The sequence below is a fragment of the Paramisgurnus dabryanus genome, chromosome 21, assembly GCF_030506205.2.
Source record: "Paramisgurnus dabryanus chromosome 21, PD_genome_1.1, whole genome shotgun sequence".
In the NCBI taxonomy this organism is placed as follows: domain Eukaryota; kingdom Metazoa; phylum Chordata; class Actinopteri; order Cypriniformes; family Cobitidae; genus Paramisgurnus; species Paramisgurnus dabryanus.
In genome coordinates, this window is record NC_133357.1 from 1,420,776 (window position 1) to 1,440,996 (window position 20,221).

General features: G+C 38.3%; 2 protein-coding genes across 4 annotated transcripts in view; one reads left to right on the plus strand and one right to left on the minus strand.

The window, feature by feature from the left end:
- Window positions 1-6: 6 nt before the first annotated feature.
- On the minus strand, window positions 7-10,633 carry racgap1 (Rac GTPase activating protein 1). Its single transcript, XM_065285383.2, has 17 exons — window positions 10,496-10,633; window positions 9,538-9,625; window positions 9,253-9,455; window positions 8,992-9,134; window positions 8,462-8,531; window positions 8,298-8,351; window positions 8,135-8,212; window positions 7,740-7,857; window positions 6,451-6,599; window positions 4,862-5,026; window positions 4,670-4,765; window positions 4,390-4,588; window positions 4,192-4,297; window positions 2,463-2,595; window positions 1,237-1,366; window positions 1,047-1,158; window positions 7-952 (listed from the first exon to the last, which is right to left on the minus strand). The coding sequence occupies exons 2-17, from the start codon at window positions 9,620-9,622 to the stop codon at window positions 877-879; spliced, it is 1,917 nt and encodes a 638-aa protein (XP_065141455.1). The 5' UTR covers window positions 9,623-9,625; window positions 10,496-10,633; the 3' UTR covers window positions 7-876.
- A 2,157-nt stretch (window positions 10,634-12,790) lies between these two features.
- The window catches only part of LOC135775301 (inactive dipeptidyl peptidase 10), a 67,581-nt gene continuing 60,150 nt past the window's right edge, over window positions 12,791-20,221 (plus strand). For 2 of the 3 annotated variants that reach the window (XM_065285379.2, XM_065285380.2), the window contains exon 1: window positions 12,791-12,954. In XM_065285379.2, coding sequence (XP_065141451.1) covers window positions 12,916-12,954 — 39 coding nt within the window. In that variant the 5' untranslated portion in view covers window positions 12,791-12,915. The remainder of the gene's footprint in view (window positions 12,955-20,221) is intronic. The other variant, XM_073812982.1, reaches the window with a different exon arrangement.

A 20,221-nucleotide genomic window follows, 5' to 3' on the forward strand; every position in this document is an offset into this window, starting at 1 on the left:
GCATACACGTAGATCCTCCAGAAGCTCCCACTGTTCTCCTCCTGAGGTCTGACGCTGAAAAGTTATTTGACTTGAACATTGAAAGTCGTCCAATCAGTATAAATCTTTTATGAACAGGGCAAGATACATTAAATCCTTTGGATCAGTCACTTGTCCCACAAGGCATTTAAATAAGGTTTCTACAAAATTCAATAAACAGCATATAGACAAATCAACTAATGCCATGCCAGCCAGATAGGAAGAAGAGTATTTGCTTGATTGGTTTCTAAGATCTATAAACATAAGTATCTGGTAAAACATGAACATTTATATTCAAAAACAATCATGAAACTGAAAGACGTGCCCAGTAACAATAGTAGTGTTTGCACTCCTGCATGCATTAACTAATGGTCAAATTTTTTATGTTACCGTCCAGAATCGCTCAAATCTTGCCAAGATTAAAAACAAAATGTCTTCAAAGAGAGAGTTGTATTGCAGTTTCATGTAAACCATAAGAGAGTATACAGTAATACACAATGTTACAGTTGCGGACTATACTATATACACAAAACCTTGTATACTAGTTGCAATCAGATTTGGGTTTCTTGATAAAGAACTCCCAAACTGACACAGACCACACTGCTGTATTTTATAAAGATCGATGTGGATCTGTTCAATCCCTTTGGTTGTTAACAGTACATTTAAACACTTAAAACCGACTAAAAAAACAAGTTTGCTAGAAAATAATTAACAGATAAAAGCAGTAGCGTTAAAACAATCAAAATCGATTATTAAAGAATAAATCAAATACAAAATATGCACGTTGGATAATGTTATATTGCAGCTTTTTCCCAATGAATAAACTCAAAGCTATAGAGCGTGAAACGTGCTCCAGTGCTACTTCAGCAGGGGTGAGGCGAAGAAGTTCCCCTGACGAGAATTGCTGGCGGCAGCTCTGCTTCTGCTGCCAAATCTGAAAACAGGACGTATTCCAAAGTTATCTCACCTCTTGTCTAACATCACTATATCTATATATCACCATACAACTGCGGGGTCGGTATACATACTTTGGAGTGATTGCATTGAGAGTTGCGGTCTTCATGCGCTGGGAAAGCGAGCTGGTTGATGGAGTCTTGCTCATCTGCTGGTCAGGTGTCGTGATCGGCCCAAACATGGTCGCTACAGCACAGAGAAAAAACATGTTTGTTTTAATTGTCCCACTTTAATAAAGACCAAGTGATGACAAAGAGTTCATACTTTTCTGATCAGGTGTGGCATGGGCGTTGGCGTTCTCAATGACCATGTGATCATTGTGACCGTGCTCGTTCTCGCTGATCATGAACTGACTCCAGTACTCCACTGGCAGACCCATTAGACGCTCAACCACCTGAACAAAAAACAAACAACAAAAAAAAAAAAACATTATGAGAGTTTAATAGCATTTAACCATAACGTTAAAAAGTCAAAACTGTTTGCAATCCAGCTGACTGAATTGTTCACAGTAGCCGTGTTTCTATTACGCTTTAATTTGTGCACAATTAAAAATATGGCCAATGGAAAAACATAAATTTAAAGATTACATTAGAAATTTTTCTTAGAAATGCATGTTACATTGAGTTATTGAAGCTAATAGGGTCCATTTTAAAATCCATGTTAACCAGGGGTCCCACACCTTAGTTAACTTCAAATTCAATTCAAGGACTTTCCCGGTCTAATACCCTCAAATTCAAGGACTAAAAATGGGGACACATTACAAGTGGGGGCAAGGTTACATCGTGTTACCTTTTAAGATACATTGTTACAGTTCCCTTTCCAGGGAACTCGCGCTGCGTCACTGCGGTGACACTTTGGGGACGCCTCCAGGGGTAAGTGTGTCAATGTATATATAAAAAATTTACTTAATGGTCAGGCTTAACGACAAAGACAGGGTGTCGCGGGAGCCAGGAAGTATATCGCGATCTGAAATATTGCCAAAGACGGCATTACAGGGACGTAGAAGTATGGCAAGGGAGACGCAGCGTTTAGTTTCCTTCTTAGGGAACAACAGTTACATACATAACCCGAGACGATTTCATGTGTCAAACAAAACTATGCAAAAAAGCATTTTGGTATGAATCAACATTCGCATACAGAAGATATAAGCATTTAAAGCGAAACAGTTTAGCACGTGTGCTTAAAAAGTCTAGAATTTTTATGATATTATCCTTCACTACACAGGAAATATGGATTTTTTTCACAAAACTTCTTGCATAAAATAGATTCAAGCACTTTCAATGACCTGTATCTATGTATGTATATTTAAAAAAAATTTCCCTGGGCCTTGAATTTTTCCCTCCAGATTCACAAACTGTCAAGGACCAGCGGGAACCCTGGTTAACTCTTGTTGGTATCAAGTTTAAGGTTTAAAATGTGTTTATATTTTAATATCTAAATTAATGACTGGCCCAAAGGAAAATTACACTTGAAAAACCATGTGCAATTACTTTTGGCTGGCGTCTCGTATCCTGCAGGATGGTCATTGGCTCTGGGTCTGGCACAGCATGACCCACAATTGTAGGCCCAAACACGCGAGCCAAATTGTGGGTGTCCATCTTTGTGTCAGTACTCTGGGCCACTCTGAAAGTAACAGTAGACAGTAAACAAAATAACATTCAAAATGTTATAGTAATGTAATATTTTCCCCATAATCTTAAAGCTTGTTTTTCCCCACTTAAAAGATTAGTGCTTGCTTTTAATATAAGAATTTTGCTTACGAAAGATTTAATACAATTTGACAGCACTTTTATACACAATCTTTCTTATGTCATAATTATTCAAACCCAGCAACTTCTGCAGAATATTAATTCAAGGATACTAGGAACATATCCATCCGCAATAAGTTTGTGGTAAATTAAATAGACAATTCACATAAAAATTTTAATTCTGTCATCACTTAACGCTCAAGTTGTTTCAAACCTGTATAAATGAATTTGTACTGCTGAACACAAAGAAAGATATTTTGAAGAATATATATAAAAAAGCAGATAAGTGGCACCATTGACTTCCATAGTAGGAAAGAATAATACTATGGAAGTGAATGGTGCCCCTGATCTGTTTGGTTACAAACATTTCTTTCCAAGTAATTTATTCAGGTTTGGAACAACTTGAGGGTGAGTAAATGACAATGTTCATTTTTGTTCAACTATCCCTTTAACAATAGAATAAACCTAGCATTAAAGGAATATTCAATTTTCTTAAAAGAAAAATTCAGATAATTTACTCACCACCATGTCATCCAAAATGTTGATGTCTTTCTTTGATCAGTTGAGAAGAAATTATGTTTTTTGAGGAAAACATTGCAGGATTTTTCTCATTTTAATGGACTTTAATGGACCACCACTTAACACTCAACTCAACACTTAACAGTTTTTTCAACGGAGTTTCAAAGGACTATAAACGATCCCAAACGAGGCATAAGGGTCTTGTCTAGCAAAACGATTGTCATTTTTGACAATAAAAATAACAAATATCCACTTAAAAACACAACTTCTCGTTTAGATTTGGTCGTCATGCGCTAGCGTGACCCGACGCAATACGTCATCACGTCAAGAGGTCACAGAGGACGAACGCGAAACTCCGCCCCAGTGTTTACAAATGTGGTGAAAGAGGACCGTTCCTACGTTGTTGTATGTGGAATGATACGAATTAATGTCTTTGTGTCAGTTTATTGTTTAAAATGGTCCGCAAATGTGCGTTTTATATATGTAACACGTGACCTCCCTACGTCACTACGCATTTACGTTAGGTCGCGCTGGACCAGACCTAAACGAAAAGTTGTGCTTTAAAAGTGTATATTTCTTATTTTTCTTGTCAAAAATGACAATCGTTTTGCTAGACAAGACCCTTATGCCTCGTTTGGGATCATTTAGAGTCCTTTGAAACTCCGTTGAAAAAAACTGTTAAGTGTTGAATTAAGTGTTAATTGTTGGTGTCTATTAAAGTCCATTAAAATGAGAAAAATCCTGGAATGTTTTCCCCAAAAAACATAATTTCATCTCGACTGAACAAAGAAAGACATCAACATTTTGGATGACATTGTGGTGAGTAAATTATCTGGATTTTTCTTTTAAGAAAATGGAATATTCCTTTAAATATTTAAATGTCGCAAAATCCAGATCCACTTTCCTAATAAGCACAGCCAGACATACCAGAGTTATTTGTGGTGCTGTTTACCTTTGCAGGTGAATGATGAGGAAGGCCAGAGTGTCTCGGTTTGGTTGTGGCAGATCACTGATGTTCTGATACATCAACGCTATGCTGTTGCCATCATCGGGCACCTCTACAAAAAAAAAACAACAACATTTACAGCAACTAGTTACAGTTAACTTTTTACTTCAAAACTGGATCTACACATCATAGGCCAGCACTAACCAGCAGCGTCCATAAAGGTACGGTTGAGGCGAAAAGTCAGCAGGGGCTCCTTGAGGTTCCTCAAGAAGTCCTTGAGAAGCCCGGTGATGGCGTGTATGTCTTCCACCTTGCTGAGCAGAGGAACGTTCTTCCCGCGCAAGAACTTCTCTTTTAACTCTTTAACCACTCGATCAGAGCCAGACACTCGGTACAGACCGGTCTGTGGGAAGGAAATGCAGGCGTTTAGCATCAAGGTTTTAATGTCCAGCAATTTAAACGCATAGCGAATGTAGCCGCTCACCTCGCGCATGCCTCTCTGCTCGATCTCATTTACACAGCGTACCACTAGTGTAGGAATCATGGGAGATGTTGTGGACACATAGCTTGCAAGGGTGCCCTGTCAACAAAGGAACCAGGAAGTAAGATTGTATTAATCATCGATTGCATGGTTTATTTGAATGCAGCAGTTTAATGTTTGGTGAAAGTCCGTCACCTCTTCACTTTTGACCGGAGTACCACCTGTAGTAGGAATACAGGGCAAGGGGCAGCGTTCACGACACTCAGGGTGAGCCACCACACGACAGTCCCTGCATTTCAACGAGATCTTCCCGAATTTGATCCTCTTACCGCATGGCACGCAAGACTCTGGCTTGATCACCTGAGAGAGAGAGAGAGAGACGCATTGATTGGGAGATCTGATGATTTAGCAATTTGTCATGCATAACACTTTGTGCAAGAAATCGAACAGCTGGCGCTTTAGAAAATTTAATGATCAAATAAAACCTGCATGAAATGTATAGCTAGCAAAACACTTGCATTATTATTGCCCTACTTGGCATCTTTCTTGCTTACTATGTGGGTCATATTGTCACAGTGGAGATTATTAAAGGAAAACACCACAGTTTTTCAATATTTTACTATATTCTTACCTCAACTTAGATGAATTAATACATACCCTTTTTTTTCAATGCATGCACTTAATCTTTGTACAGCGTGTCATGAATGTGTTAGCATTTAGCCTAGCCCATTCATTCCTTAGGATCCAAACATAGATGAATTTAGAAGCCACCAAACACTTCCATGTTTGCCTTATTTAAAGACTGTTACATGACCAGTTACACAAGTAAGTATGGTAGCACAAACAAAAACATGGGGATTTTTTACGTGGATAAAAAAATGACAATTACATTGTATGGCGGAAGAGCACTTATTTTGCAGCACTTCGATCTCGGCGCGCACTAACATCATCACTCCTGACTACTCCCCATCTCGCATAAACTTCTGTCAATATTACTGCACGCCTATGTCAAAGTGCTGCAAACTGAATGCTCTTCCACCATACAATATAATTGTCATTTTTTTATCCACTATAAAAAAAATCCCCACGTTTTATTTTGTACCACCATACTTACTCGTGTAACTACTCATGTAACAGTCTTTAAATAAGGAAAACATGGAAGTGTTTTGTGGCTTCTAAATTCATCCTTGTTTGGATCCTAAGGAATGAATGGGGCTAGGCTAATGCTAACACATTCACGACATGCTGTACAAAGATTAAAAGTGCATGCATTGAATAGAGATAGGTATGTATTATTTTGTCTAAGTTGAGGTAAGAACATAGTAAAATATTGAAAAACGGTGGTGTTTTCCTTTAACGCAAGCACAGTGCAATACCAAAGAAATCGGCAGAGCAGAGTACCAGGAAGGTTTGCGCAGCACCAGGCTCCCACTCTTAAGTCAATGATCAAATTCCCTGACACCAAAGCTAAATTTCCATGACCTATGTATGGGATGCCGTGAGCCTGGATAATGTAGTGTACACCGTGAGTTTATAAAATGCGTGAAATGAATAAACAGTGCCAATAAACAGCTGTTCAAATTGTAGTCAGCAGAGGCTTGGACCTGTAACTGGTATTTCTTAGATCACAAGTTAACCAGCGGATTACATTTTGATAAATGTAAAACCCAAATTTAAAAGCAACAAAAAAGTCTCTGATATTCCCTGACTTTCAATGTCTGGAAGACCTTTTAAAATTCCTTTGATATTCCAGAAATTCCATGACCAATGGGAACCCTTCATACCGTTTTGGAGACAAACTCATGCAAACGAACGCCTCCACCCTGGGGGGTGCTTGGTTCGGCTTTGTTCAGTCCACTGGGGTGACTGGGGTGCTTGAACACATCCAGAGACTGTACAGAATCTGTATCAACAGTGTCCCACTCCATAGCAGCTTAAGACAAAGAGAAAAAGAGAGAAACATTGAAAAGAAGGCGGCCAACATTATTACAGATTACTTGCTAAAGATAATTAGAAATGCAAAGGCTTGGGGTGTTTAAACGAAATAACTATAAAACAGTCCAGCCAAAACACAAATCAGCCTTTTAAAAGAAACATTTAATCTCAGTTTTTATCTGTTTGGCAAGTCAACACGGAATCTATTTAAAAAACCACCCCAATCCCCAGCAAGCTATCTTTTCCATCAGTTAAGATGAATATTAGACTATGTCTGATGAAACAAAGCAGTTTTATTATTGTATTATATTGCAATCTCACATCGTGGCTTACTGCGTTGCATATTTAATCTAAAAAATGTATGCATGATCATCAAATCAGTACTTAATGGGGGGTGGGGTGGGGTCGACCACTGTGTATGGTTTTTTTTTTTTTTTTAGGGCAGATGCAGATTATTACAGATCAAGTAGACTGATAATTTGAACCGATAAAATATAAAATCTTTAATTCTAAAAAACTGTTAATAATAGCAATAATTATTATTATTATTATTAATACAGTGCCAGACTTGTGACTCCCAAGAAATCAGATGGGCGGTGGGCGGCAGGGCTCCAGACTGCCCCCAAATGGTGGCATTTTGCCCCTAAAATTTGAGAGTGTGCCACTGAATTTTACATCCAGTCGCACATGTGCAACAAGTAAATTTGACCTTTTTTCCCCAAAAGTTCACAATAAAATGTGACACTGAATTTGAAACAGCACATTGTACTTTCTGCATCTATCATTAAAGTATTTATTAGTAATACAGTGGAAATTAGTAGAAATGTGAATATTTGGTTAACATGTGGATTTTACGGTGTGTGCCCCTAAATTTTCTCGTTGCGCCCCTTAAACTTTCAGTTGGGGGCCACTGTGCTCCTAGTGAAAAAAGTTAGTCTGGAGCCCTGGACGGACATTGCTCGAGTCTAGGCCACAGAGACAGTTTCGTGGCTGCATCAAAGCCAAAATCATTTCAAAATTGAATTACTTTATTTGCAAAAAAAAAAGAAAAGAAAAAAAAAAAGACATATAACCACGATACGGTGTTGTATAATCGGTTGAACCCCTAATATTGAAGTGACAATCAATGGAAGCTCACCGGTTTTCCGTCTGCTCCTGGTCCAGTAGGGAACAGCTTCCACTGTGGTGACCGCCTCAATGGGTCCTCCGTCTGATGGCACTGTCACAGTGGTTTTGGTCACCAGAGACTCATTACCCTGATAAAATGTGACGTGAATTATTTATTTGCAATAGTTACATTTCTGACTTGCCATGCAAATAGGATATCAACTACAGGAGTTGTATCAAGGTAATATTTATATTTGCACTGGCTGTAGAGCACCATAGAATATTGAGGTGAAAAAAAAAACACTTCCCACTGAAATGTTTTACTTTTAACAAATGACGCAAAGCCCCACAAAGAGCTTTGAAGAAGAGACTCTAGTTTGGGACATATTAAGCAGTCATTTATCCGTTTATACAAGTGGCTCTTACTTTCTCAGAAGTCCGACCGGTGGATCGGGACCTCTTGGCAGTGGCAGGAGGGCCATCTGTGTGATTCCTGGAGGAACGCTGCATTGAGACAGATTCAATTAATCAGATATTGATTAAAATTCAGAATTAATTTGCTTAAGTGCGCCGTGGCTTGTAAACTTACTCTCTTTTGTCGCTTCTTAAGACGAACGGTTCTAATCGCAGACGAGTCCCAGTCCTTAATTTAGGAAAACATTTAATTGTCAAATTAATTCCTTCTCCACTCCCTTAAAGTTTTATAAGGAATATTCATACGACTAATTTTTTCTCAAAGAGGATAAGACATACCAAAGAATCATCGGTTTTATCATAACTGATGTCTGACAGAATAGAGGCAGATTCATCGATGGTTGTCAGTCTAGAAGAGATGATGGGGAACAGCTATTAAGACAGCTTGCAAAGTACAGCAATAAGAAACACATTACTCACTCAAACCAATTCTTTAGTCTAATAAAACCTACTACATGAATTTATGAGTGTGTCAATCAAAAAACATGTTGGATATTCAAGGACCTTACGATCGGATCCTAAAAACAAACAGTATGTGTGCGTGTGTGTATTATCCGAGAGATGACTGGAATTTTGATATCAGAGAACAAGCATTTGTGTGATAAGATCTAACATTTTTGGCAGTAATCGACTTGCAGTGCATTACCTGCCATGCATTTTTTTTTATCAACGCAATAGTTGGATCTATCAATATAAAAAAATTATTTTCTGATACTACAAAAGCGAATATATTATACTATTATATGCTAGTCTAACATTTACCTGGATATGATGTAAAGTATCAAACAAGTATGGAGGTCTTCTCTTACCGTCTGCTAGTGTTGAGGTTTGGGGGATTTTGGGAACGGGCATTTAAAAATGCCAGAGCCGAGCGCTGCTCCTCATTTAACTGGATGCTGTTTCCTGAACCTTCTGACACCAACAGCTCCCGAATGAGCTGGATCTGACGATCCTGCAGAACAAGAAAACAGGAATGTTTTGTTTAATCTATTCAAAGCATTTTGAGGACATCATGTTTAAGGTTTAACTCGTATGGCAGTGATCATATATATGGCAAGAGTCTTACGAACCAGCTTGGCACAGTCAGCCTCAGCTTTCTGTCTCCGTCTGATCTCCACGTCCACTTGGTTACGAGCGTGTTTGAGCTTGACCTCCAGCGCTCCTTTCTCCGTCTCAGCTTTGGTAACCACCTCCTTACACATGTTCAGCTCCTGCTCCAGTCTCAGCCATTTTCTACGGCTGTCTTCAAAGTTCAGGGCCATCTGAATGAACTCTGACAAAAACATGGCAGTGAATATTCAATATTCAGTGAATTTTATATTGTGCATTTTAATATCAAGACAGCAAGTACTTACGGGGCTCAATGCTTTCATTGAGCACATCAACTTGCGCCCGGAGATGTTCAAAAACGCTGTGAAGATTTATCACAGCAGTCTCCATGTTCTGCATTGCAAAGAAAAGTTATTATACCAAACGACTAGTTGAACAGGCTTAGTAGATTTACATCCATATATAGATAAATATGTAAATCTAATGTTAACAAGTGCATGTGTGACCCAGGGGTAATTTTTTTTCCAAAATAAATACGTTTTCAATTGATATATGGTTTGTAGGATAGGACAATATTTATTTATAAAAATTTTAAAGTTGACCAAATTAAGTCCTTAGCAACACATATTTCTAATGATAAATGCATTTTTATTTATTTACAGTAGGAAATGTACAAAATATTTTCATGGAACATAATCTTTACTTAAAAAAAACATCAATATTGAAACAAAAATGTATTGTTGGCTATTGTTACAAATATACATATTATATAGGTCACATGATCACATATAACATCTGTGGCTTTACTGTCATACAAAATCTCTGGGGGTGTGGCCTTAAAACGACATTAAAATAATACGTTCACGAACATAAAATATATTATTATTAATTATTATTATTATTATTAAAAAGAGTATTACAGGAATTAAATATTAATAAAATGACGAATTTAAAACAACTATTTCTCGCGTATCAAACACTTTAAGTGAAAACACTTTATTAAGTGAAAACAAAGCAAAAATATTAAAATGTTTGTACTCAGCCTAAGCAAAACACCAATACACATAACAGTTTAAAGTGCCTACATCTTATCAAAATATTCTCCCCGATTAACTAAACGACTAATCAAACCAAGCATTAAGATCTTTAACTTAGGTTGGCTCCATGGTGTTTATTCCGCATGGCAACCAGCAAAACAACTCGCCGTTCAAACAACTAAAACTCGCGTTTTATTAAAGCATATCATCAAAAAATATAACTTACAGATGTGTATAGATGTCCAGCCTTGTGTGGAACGGCGTGATAATAGCTCGATTAAAGTTTTTTCCACTGGAAACCACAGCACAGCATCGGTTTTTCCACCTAGGTTTACCCGGATGTGCCAGCCAACGTTAGCATCTGAAAGAGTTGCGTTTCAAATTTACCCGCCAGCCAATCAGCAACACCCGGATGTGATGACGTAGAGTCGCCGACACAGAATGTAAAGGCGGAGCGTATGCTATGCTGTACTGTAGTACTGTCTGAGGGGAAAAATGTGAGTACTACATTTTCAAACGTCTATAAATCAAATGTTTCAAATGTAATAATATTAACAGGTTTCCCATCAGTTTCTGACTGAGACTCATTTCTTTCTAGACTGGTTAATCTACATCATGCATTTTTAGTTATTTTTAGCATAATAGTTTTTTTGATATATTTGGAGGCAATGATTTATTTCGCATGCTGTGTTGCAGCTGTCACACAGTTTACACTGCACGAAGTCTTTAGACATTTTTACGTCTCATACTGTGTTCAGCATCCAAACCTAGTATTGTGTTTGATTCTGTTGCGTTTTGTTTTTTGTTGTATGTTATTTGTTTCCTAAGAAATGTGTCCAATTGGAAACTTAATAATGCAGGGCTTTACATTTTTTGGCCAAAACACAATTCTGGTCCTAAATCACATGCTTGCATTTCAGATGAAATATTTAAATTAAATGTAAAATTAAATATGGGCCTTATTACATCAGTAGAGGAACTAATGAAGGAGATATTAACTGTAAAAAAATTGCTGTAATTATGCAGCTGGTTGCCAGTAACTTACTGTAGAAGATAAATAGTTGCCAGTAATACCCAGTAATACTGTAATTTCTACAGAATTTTTTTTAATGATGGCAATTGCACCACCGCTGTGAAAACAACATGAGGTCATTTGTCCTAACACACCACAAACACTTGTTTATTCTTTTCTCATCAGACAATGATATTAAAAAGTTGTTACTCTAATATAGAATTTATATTAAAGTTAAACTTACAGGTACAGTAGTACTGGTGTTCTGTATGTTACATTGATTAATTGTCCAAATAACAAGCCCAGGGCTTTAGTACTGAGGGAAAGTATTATGTTTTGAACCATCTATATTTTATAAGTTCATGCATCCCAAGGGAATTGAACCCATGGTCTTGGTGTTGCTGGCACCGGTTAAGCTACTAGACCACAGCAGTGCTTTTCTAGCTATCCGTCCTGGATGTGTAATCACATCTCTGCAAATCACCCAGCATGCGCTGGTGCTTTGTACCACCGGCTGCCAGTTGCTGGCTGCATCAGATTCAAGGCACTGTGTACAGAACAGTCACCGGATCTGCACCCCACCTACCTCCGCTCACTTCTGAAAAACCTACGTTCCCACCAGAAATCCAGTTTTAGTGAGTGAGCAAGCTTCTTGGTACCAACACAAAAAAGCATAAAATCACTCTCCTGAACCTTTTGGAAATACAGTATCTTCCCACTCCATTGACTCACAACTGCAGATGCTTTAACTTAAAAATTCATTTTCTGTTTTCTGTTTTTTTTCTGTAGTAGTGCATCATTTTGTACTTGTCAAAGCTAATCTGTGCAAAACTTCATAAACTCTCTTTTAGCTTTCATTTACATTCTTATTTAGCTTTTATCCAAAGCAATTTAAAATAGTACCTCTTTAGCTCAATTGGTTAAGCGTTGCATTAACAGCGCAATGTGTTTGATTCCCAGAAAATAGACAGCTTAAATGGGCTGTAAGTCACTTTGGATAAAATGTCTGCCAAATTCATGGATGTAAATGTACAAATGAAGGAACATTTTAAATTTTTTTCTCATTTGTTTGTCACTTTGGATGAAGCTATCTACTAAATGATTTATTTCAATGCAAATGAATTAGTATTTTTAGTGGTGTGCCATTAAAGAAACTAAAATCATGTTGATGCTTTTTACACCAATACTATAACTAGGCAAGACATAAATAAATATAAAAATAGACAAATAAATTATTATTCGCTTTTAGTAAAGCATAAATAATAAATAACTATTTATGCATTTCTGCTTATCTACCTGTCAGCCTATTTAATCAAACCAATAGTTTTTTATGACTGACCCCAGTATCTGACATTGGGATTAAAAATGGTGTTCAAGTCAAAATCGGTATCGTGTTGTCTTGATTAATTTTCCACTTGGTCAATAGCATCACCTTGCAACTGGGAGATAAATAGAGAGAGAGAGGGAGGGCTGGCCAACTTCACAGCATCCTATTAAAGCGATCTGCCAGTGGGGTGTGTAGAGCAACTTGCAGCACCATTTAAATCAACGCTTTCAAGTGCTATAGGAGCAGTAAACAGCATTGGGAGGCATCCGTGCTGAATTTGGGACGTAATTTCGGGACTGTCGCAAACATGATTGCCACCACACAACAGAACATGACAACGGAGCTGGTAAATGAAATTAAAATTCACCTTTTCGTTTTACATATGACTAAATTCTGACTGGCGATGAAACGAGAATCATGTTTAGCTTTTTACACATCTGTGTGAACTAGAGCCGCAGCCAAGAGCGCGTGCATGCGCGAGCGATTATAAATGCGTGCACGCGACCACTAATCTCTTTCTTTTCATGTTTGTTACTATATATAATCTTGTTTCCACTCATTTAACGTAAAAGTGGTTTAATACGCGCACTTGTTTGGCACAGTCGTGTTCACTTTGATTCTGAACGGTTTTCATTCATACTTTGAGAAGAGCTCGGTTCATCCTCGTTCAGCACCAGTTACTCTGTATGTACTGCAGTGCTTTCCAGTGGTGACTTACAGAAGAAGGGTTTTTTCCTGAGATTAATACCAGACTGGTCGTACTAACTTATTTGTATCGATTAAAAAAGATAGGAATGCGTCTCATGTTTGCATCCGGTATCGCAATTGAATCTGAGCGCTGCTTTTAAACGGACGTAAATTCGCCGCGAGGATGCCAAGAACCGGTGGAGCTTTTATGTCCTATGTTGAGTCTAAAGAAATCGGAGACCTTTTATCCACCCAAACCTGCTCTACATTGTTGCAAGTTCATTTTAGAATCTTGAAAAAGCTCAAAGATATTTTTTAAATGACATTTTCACTAAACTCACCAAACATTTTCATTATGAAATAACCGTGGGTTTATTAGTGAAAGTATAGTGACAATGCGTTTGGCAGATCAATTAGGCAACATTGTACCTGTATTACCTGTTTACTTCAGATAGTAAATTTGTGGTGCCATGTACTTAAACTATGATATCTGTGGTAAAACCATGGTTAATTGGGGTGACATCTCCTTAATTTGTGCCCTTTATTCCACACTATTGATATTTTATTAACGCATGCATGGACAAAGGTGATCAACTCTTTTTTTGTTATTCAGTGCCTATTTTTTAAACGCTAGGCGTTTAAATAACGTAACTAACAATAAAGAAGTGCAAGGGTGAATTGTGTGAAAATAATCTTCTCTATGCAGTGGCAAAAATGACTCATATTTGATGCATTTAACCGAAACATAATTAAAGCGCATCGCTTGTTTCGTAGTCGCTGCCTGATTTATGTCGTGCCTCGTGCCACGATTGTAAAGACAGCGAACGATCACAACCGATGCCAATGAACGACGCTGTCAGTCGCGAGAACTGCTGACGGCTTGAAACTGTCACATGCACTTAATGTTATTGTTGTTTATGCATTTGTATATAAGCATGAACGAGAGTTAAGTCCAGGTGCACGGTTGTGAAGGGGACACATCATGGTTGTCTATCTCGTGAAGGCACCTACTGGAATAAGATGAAACAACTAAAATGATTTTCAATTAATAACCCAGTCTTTATTATAACACTGTATGTTACAGGCTGTATGAGTGGAGGGACCAAAAGCTCTGTTTCAGGCAATACCTGGTGTAATTAGTTTCTTTTATATTACACCCCCCTCTCGTGCTTCAGAAAAGTAATATTCTGCGCTTTTCCTGTAATTTGTTTCTTGAATGACTTCTTCGTAGATACAATTCACTGTGCACTCAGAGCGGATATCATTGAACTCTAAAACACTGCGCTGACAGGATTTTTTAAGCAATTCTGACAGGGATTTTATTTATTTAAAGCCTTTTCGGCGTTCAGAATTTTTTATGTTCTTTTTTGCTTGGGTCCTTTCCAAAAAAATGTCCATCTAAAGGTGGATAATAGGAAGGGATGAGGGTGGAGTGTGTTCACAGGGGTATTATTCGACCTTTGGGCAGGTGTGAATCAAATCTCGTCAGATCACACTTGCTAACAACAACAACAGAAGTGTACAGGGCAGTCATGTCTAGTGTATTGAATTAAGCATTCCGGATAAACTGGAAGTCAGGAAGATTTTGAATTAGGAAAACTATTGCCCAACATATTGATCGGCCACAACCAATGCCGCATGCAATCAGTACATGTGTATTAGGTACACACAAGCCAACAGTCGGCCATCAATCAGGTTTTGAGAGTCGCCCACTTAGTTTTTTTGATGTGTTCCACACTGTTGCCTTTTCTTGGCCGATTCAGCATGCAGAGTCGCTCATCTGGGAGTCAGATCATTCTGATTGGCTGTTAGCTGTTTTTTCACCAGAAGAAAAATGAAAATTATGAAGCGAAGCAAAAATCGAAACCAAGAGGGAAAACCCAATATGCTTATCTCATTTTTTCTATCTTTCATTCAATACGTAAAAATGTTGTCTCATTAGACATTACGAATATATCACAAATTTGTCTGTGGTGAGTGAGATTTGTGTGAAACTGGTAGGCCCTTGCTGCTTTGATTATGTTTGTATACTAGCAGTCACTAGGGCTGTGTCCGAAATCGCATACTGTGACAGTAGGTACTGAATTAGATGAAGTACCTATATAGGGTTGCAACAACTGTTAAAAAAGTAGGTAGTATATATAGTATGTATGAATATGGATAGTATAAATAATTTCCGGCGTTTACATTCGCCATGTTAATACATTACATGACAAGTTAGTCGTTAAAGGGCAATCCACTTTTTTTGAAAATATGCTCATTTTCCAGCTCCCCTTGAGTTAAACATTAGATTTTTACCGTTTTGGAATCCATTCAGCTGATCTTTGGGTCTGTCGGTGCCACTTTTAGCATAGCTTAGCATAATTCATTGAATTTGATGAGACCATTAGCATCACCCTAAAAAAATAACCAAAGAGTTTCGATATTTTTCCTATTTAAAACTTGACTCTTCTGTAGTTACCTCGTGTACTAAGACTGACGGGAAAAATAAAAGTTGCAATTTTCTACGGAGATATGGCTAGGAACTATACTCTCGTTCTGGCGTAATAATCAAGGACTTTGCTGCTGTAACATGGCTGCAGGAGGTGCAATGATATTACACAGCTCCTGAAAATAGTCCCCTGCTATTGAAAGTAACCAAGGGGACTATTTTTGGGCAGTGCATATTGCATAATATCACTACGCTTGCTGCAGCCATGTTACAGCAGCAAAGTCCTTGATTATTACACCAGAATAAGAGTATAGTCCTAGCCATATCTGCCTAGGAAATCGCAACTTTTAATTTTCGGTCGGTCGTAGTACACAATATAACTACAGAAGAGTCAAGTTTTAAATAGTAACAATATCAAAACTCTTTGCTTAGTTTTTAGCGCAATGCTAATGGTTTAATCCGATTCAATGGATTGTGCTAAGCTATGCTAAAAGTGCTAGCGCCAGACCCGTAGATCGGCTGAAAGCATTCCAAAACGGTAAAAATCAAATGTTTTACCCTAGGGGTGCTGGAAAATGAGCATATTTTCAAAAAAAATTCCCTTTAACTGAATGACATTAAACAAGGGTAATTTAAACACAAGGGACAGCTGTTTCGTATCAGCATTTTAATAAAGCTGTGTTTGGGGCATTTGAAATAAAACAACGCCCCTCCATCTCTTTCTTCGTGGATAACTTCTCTCCTGAGGATCACGGGATAGCAAAGTATCCATCTTATTAACACTTTGTGATCTTGCCGGAAATACAGTAGTACGTAATCCGGTGTACTTTTCGCCTACTTTTTGAATGCTATGACTTCAGACATACTACTCGCCTAGTGTACTGCTTTTTGTCTACTATATATAGTATGGAAGTAGGCGGTTTTGGACGCAGCCCATCCATTCCGGTTTTCTGTTTTGAGTAATGAATTCCAACTACTGCCACCTGCTGATATGGAAAGCTATTTAATCTCTTGCAAATGCAAAATGAACATGCTACTTGTTGGGACGACCCAAACGCAACCAGCAAGCTGGCAATGTGAGCCGACCTCACAGTCTGCGTTACTTTAGTGACATTGGTTTGGTGTGCCCCTATCCATACAGCATGCACATGCAGATGCATAAACAAGACAAAATAAATGTGAACTTGTCTGCCATTTGGAAAGTGTTCCTATACAGTCCTTTTATATCTAAACAGGAGAAATTGATCATTTGAAGCCTAGCTTTTGGCTTGTTATTGATTATTGACAGGTGGAAGTTCCCTAGGAAAAACTGATCACTTTGTCACCTACCAGAAATGCTAACAAGATTGAGCGTCTGTAGGAAGCTCATTAATTATGTAATGCTCCTCTGTGTCTTCGACTAGACCTGCACAACAACCTTTACAATTTTTCTTTGCTTTTGCTGGGAGCTGGGTAGCTTTTTTACATAATGCCTTCGTTGATTCCCTATTCAGGAGGTTTTATGCTGGCTTGAGCTTTTTTTGTTTGTTAATGCGGTTCCTTGTTTACAGTTACAAATGCAGCTTTGCTTCGTTTTTGGCTAAGGGCCTTTATTCTGAACACCCAGGTCATAACCTTCTCTAGGAGGAAAATTTGTAGAAAATTGTGCGTGATCTATGAAGGGTTGTGAGCGGATCTTCAGTTAATTGTTATTCATTTGAAATGCAGATTCACTGTGTGATGGTAATGTTTTAATAGCCCAAGACTCAGTGAAAAGTAATGCATCTCATTACTGTCACAGGAATGCCATATTTTAAGCTGACGTTGTGCTATATGCTTTAGGGCGATACACCAAGCACAGTCTGACAATTACCCCCCGATCCGATCATGATTGAGTGGGCTTTCTGTTCGCCTGAATGATTCTTAATAAAGCATGCTATGTCTAATATCTTGTGAGTATTCTTGCGAACTCCAAAAGCTTAGGTTTTTTTCATTGTCATAAATCTAACCGAATGCCAACTGAATGTAAGTCATATTTCTTATAAAGTCTTGGCTGACGGCTGTAAATGATTCATACTCAAACCTTGTATGTTAAGCTGATGGATGCACTTTGTATTCATCAAAGCTTTCGCTTCTTGTGCGATGTACACAGGAACTACCTGCAGCCTTTCAAAATCCTACAGGTGAGGAAGGAAAAATCGGTTGATTATGAAAATGAATCCTGATTTGTACCTTTTTATAAGTGATGTTCACTAATGTAAGCATGATCATTACTATTGCTTACAGTTAGGTATTTGAACAAACGGTAAAGCTGCGTTCACACCGCCAGCGACTAACAATGGCAGAGCGACATATTTCAATGAAAGCTTGCTGACTTACGTCAACATGACCCATTGTCAACAAGAAGTGAGCGTGTCCATCTACACAACAAAGTTGAGAAAAGTTCAACTTTATGCAAATGACAAGCGACTTTCGGGAGCGACTAGCAAATGACAGTGAAGCAGTAGGGTTCACATCATCTGTCTTTCGTCAGTAACTGAGAGGACAGTTATGCTGTCTACACACTAGAAGTGAATTTAACTATTTGCGCGAGTGGATAACATACAAAGTCGAATAGATGTGTGACGCGATACAAATGATGCAATTTGGGTGCTGCGATTGCCACGAACACACGCTATTTGCCTTAAAGGAATAGTCTACTCATTTTCAATATTAAAATATGTTATTACCTTAACTAAGAAGAGTTGATACATCCCTCTATCATCTTAGTGCGTGCACGTAAGCGCTGGGGCACGCTGCGACACTTCGATAGCATTTAGCTTAGCCCCATTAATTTAATGGTACCACTCAGAGATAAAGTTAGAAGTGACCAAACACATCAACGTTTTTCCTATTTAAGACGAGTAGTTATACGAGCAAGTTTGGTGGTACAAAATAAAACGTAGCGCTTTTCTAAGCGGATTTAAAAGACGAACTATATTGTACGGCGGAACAGCACTTTTGGGAGTTTTTCGACTCGACCTAGTAACACCCTCCCTCTCCCATTATGAGAGGGAGAAGGGGAGCGGATTTTTCAGGTGAGTTGAAGTACTCCCAAAAGTGCTATTATGCCATACAATATAGTTCCTCTTTTAAATCCGCTTAGAAAAGCGCTACGTTTTATTTTGTACCACCAAACTTGCTCGTATAACTACTCGTCTTAAATAGGAAAAACGTTGATGTGTTTGGTCACTTCTAACTTTATCTCTGAGTGGTACCATTGAATGAATGGGGCTAAGCTAAATGCTATCGAAGTGTCGCAGCGCGCTCCAGCGCTTACGTGCACGCACACAGATGATAGAGGGATGTATCAACTCTTCTTAGTTAAGGTAATAACATAGTTTAATATTGAAAATGAGTAGACTATTCCTTTAAATGTGTTTTCTGCGCAAATTGAAAATATTCAACTCAAGCGGAAAATTTGCATGACATAACGTTAAATTCCGCAAGTAATCTAGAGTGAGGAATGCAATGCTTCGCTATTGGTGTGTCTACACTAGAGGTCTTCACAGGTCCACTTAGACCTTGTTCACATTGTCAGTCCAAATCCCATTTTGGTGCATATCCGATTGGAATCCAATCACATTTAGAACGTGTGAATGGCCAAAAAACGCATGAAATCAGTTTTTTCTAATCCGCTTCAGGCTACATCCAGAGGTGGTTCGAAATCCGTTTTTAAATCGCATTTCTATTTCCGTCTGATCGTTCTAATCGCATTTGTGCAGCTTTTTGTTTACGTCATGCTGTCACATAAACGCAACCCAAGCGCGAACTTTGGAACAGTCCATTTCTGACGAAATGATAGGGGTGTTTAGGAAAGTCCATGTATTGGGGAATATAGTTTTTACAACGTCAGACGTCGAGGCAGATCGTTGTGTCAGCGCAACATTATTGCCATAGAAACAATGCAGATAATCCGGAACACGGCAGAATACTACAGGACGCACAGATCGGATCTGAACAGTTGTCATGCACAATATGGACAGAGAGTCTGTCAAATCGGATATGCACTAAAATCAGATTTGGACTGACAGTCTGAACAAGGTATTAGATCTGAAAACCTGAGGTCCGATTTAAGTGAGTTCGGGTCTAAAAGGTTCACGTGTGCCTCGGACACAGGTCAGTTATAATATTAGCGGCCTTGGGTAATTTAAAATGAATGTGTTTTTTCCGAACGGACCAGAGAAGACCCAAACTATCTCGCGTGTGTGCATCAAGTCCTTTTCCAACCCCACCTCCCCCTGTTTGCCAAGAGAGGTTTTTCGACTTCGTGTTGTTGAGGCAGACCTGTCAATGAATTTTGAATTTACACTCAGTGTACCAATGATCAGATAAAAAATAAAAATAATAAATGCACACACGTCGGTGCTGTTTACATTCGGGTCAAGTCGGGTTAAAAAATATTGCCACTTGGTCCTGTCCAATTTTGTCGGTTTGTCTCTGGTTGGGTCTTTCTTTTTAAAAAAAATTATGCATG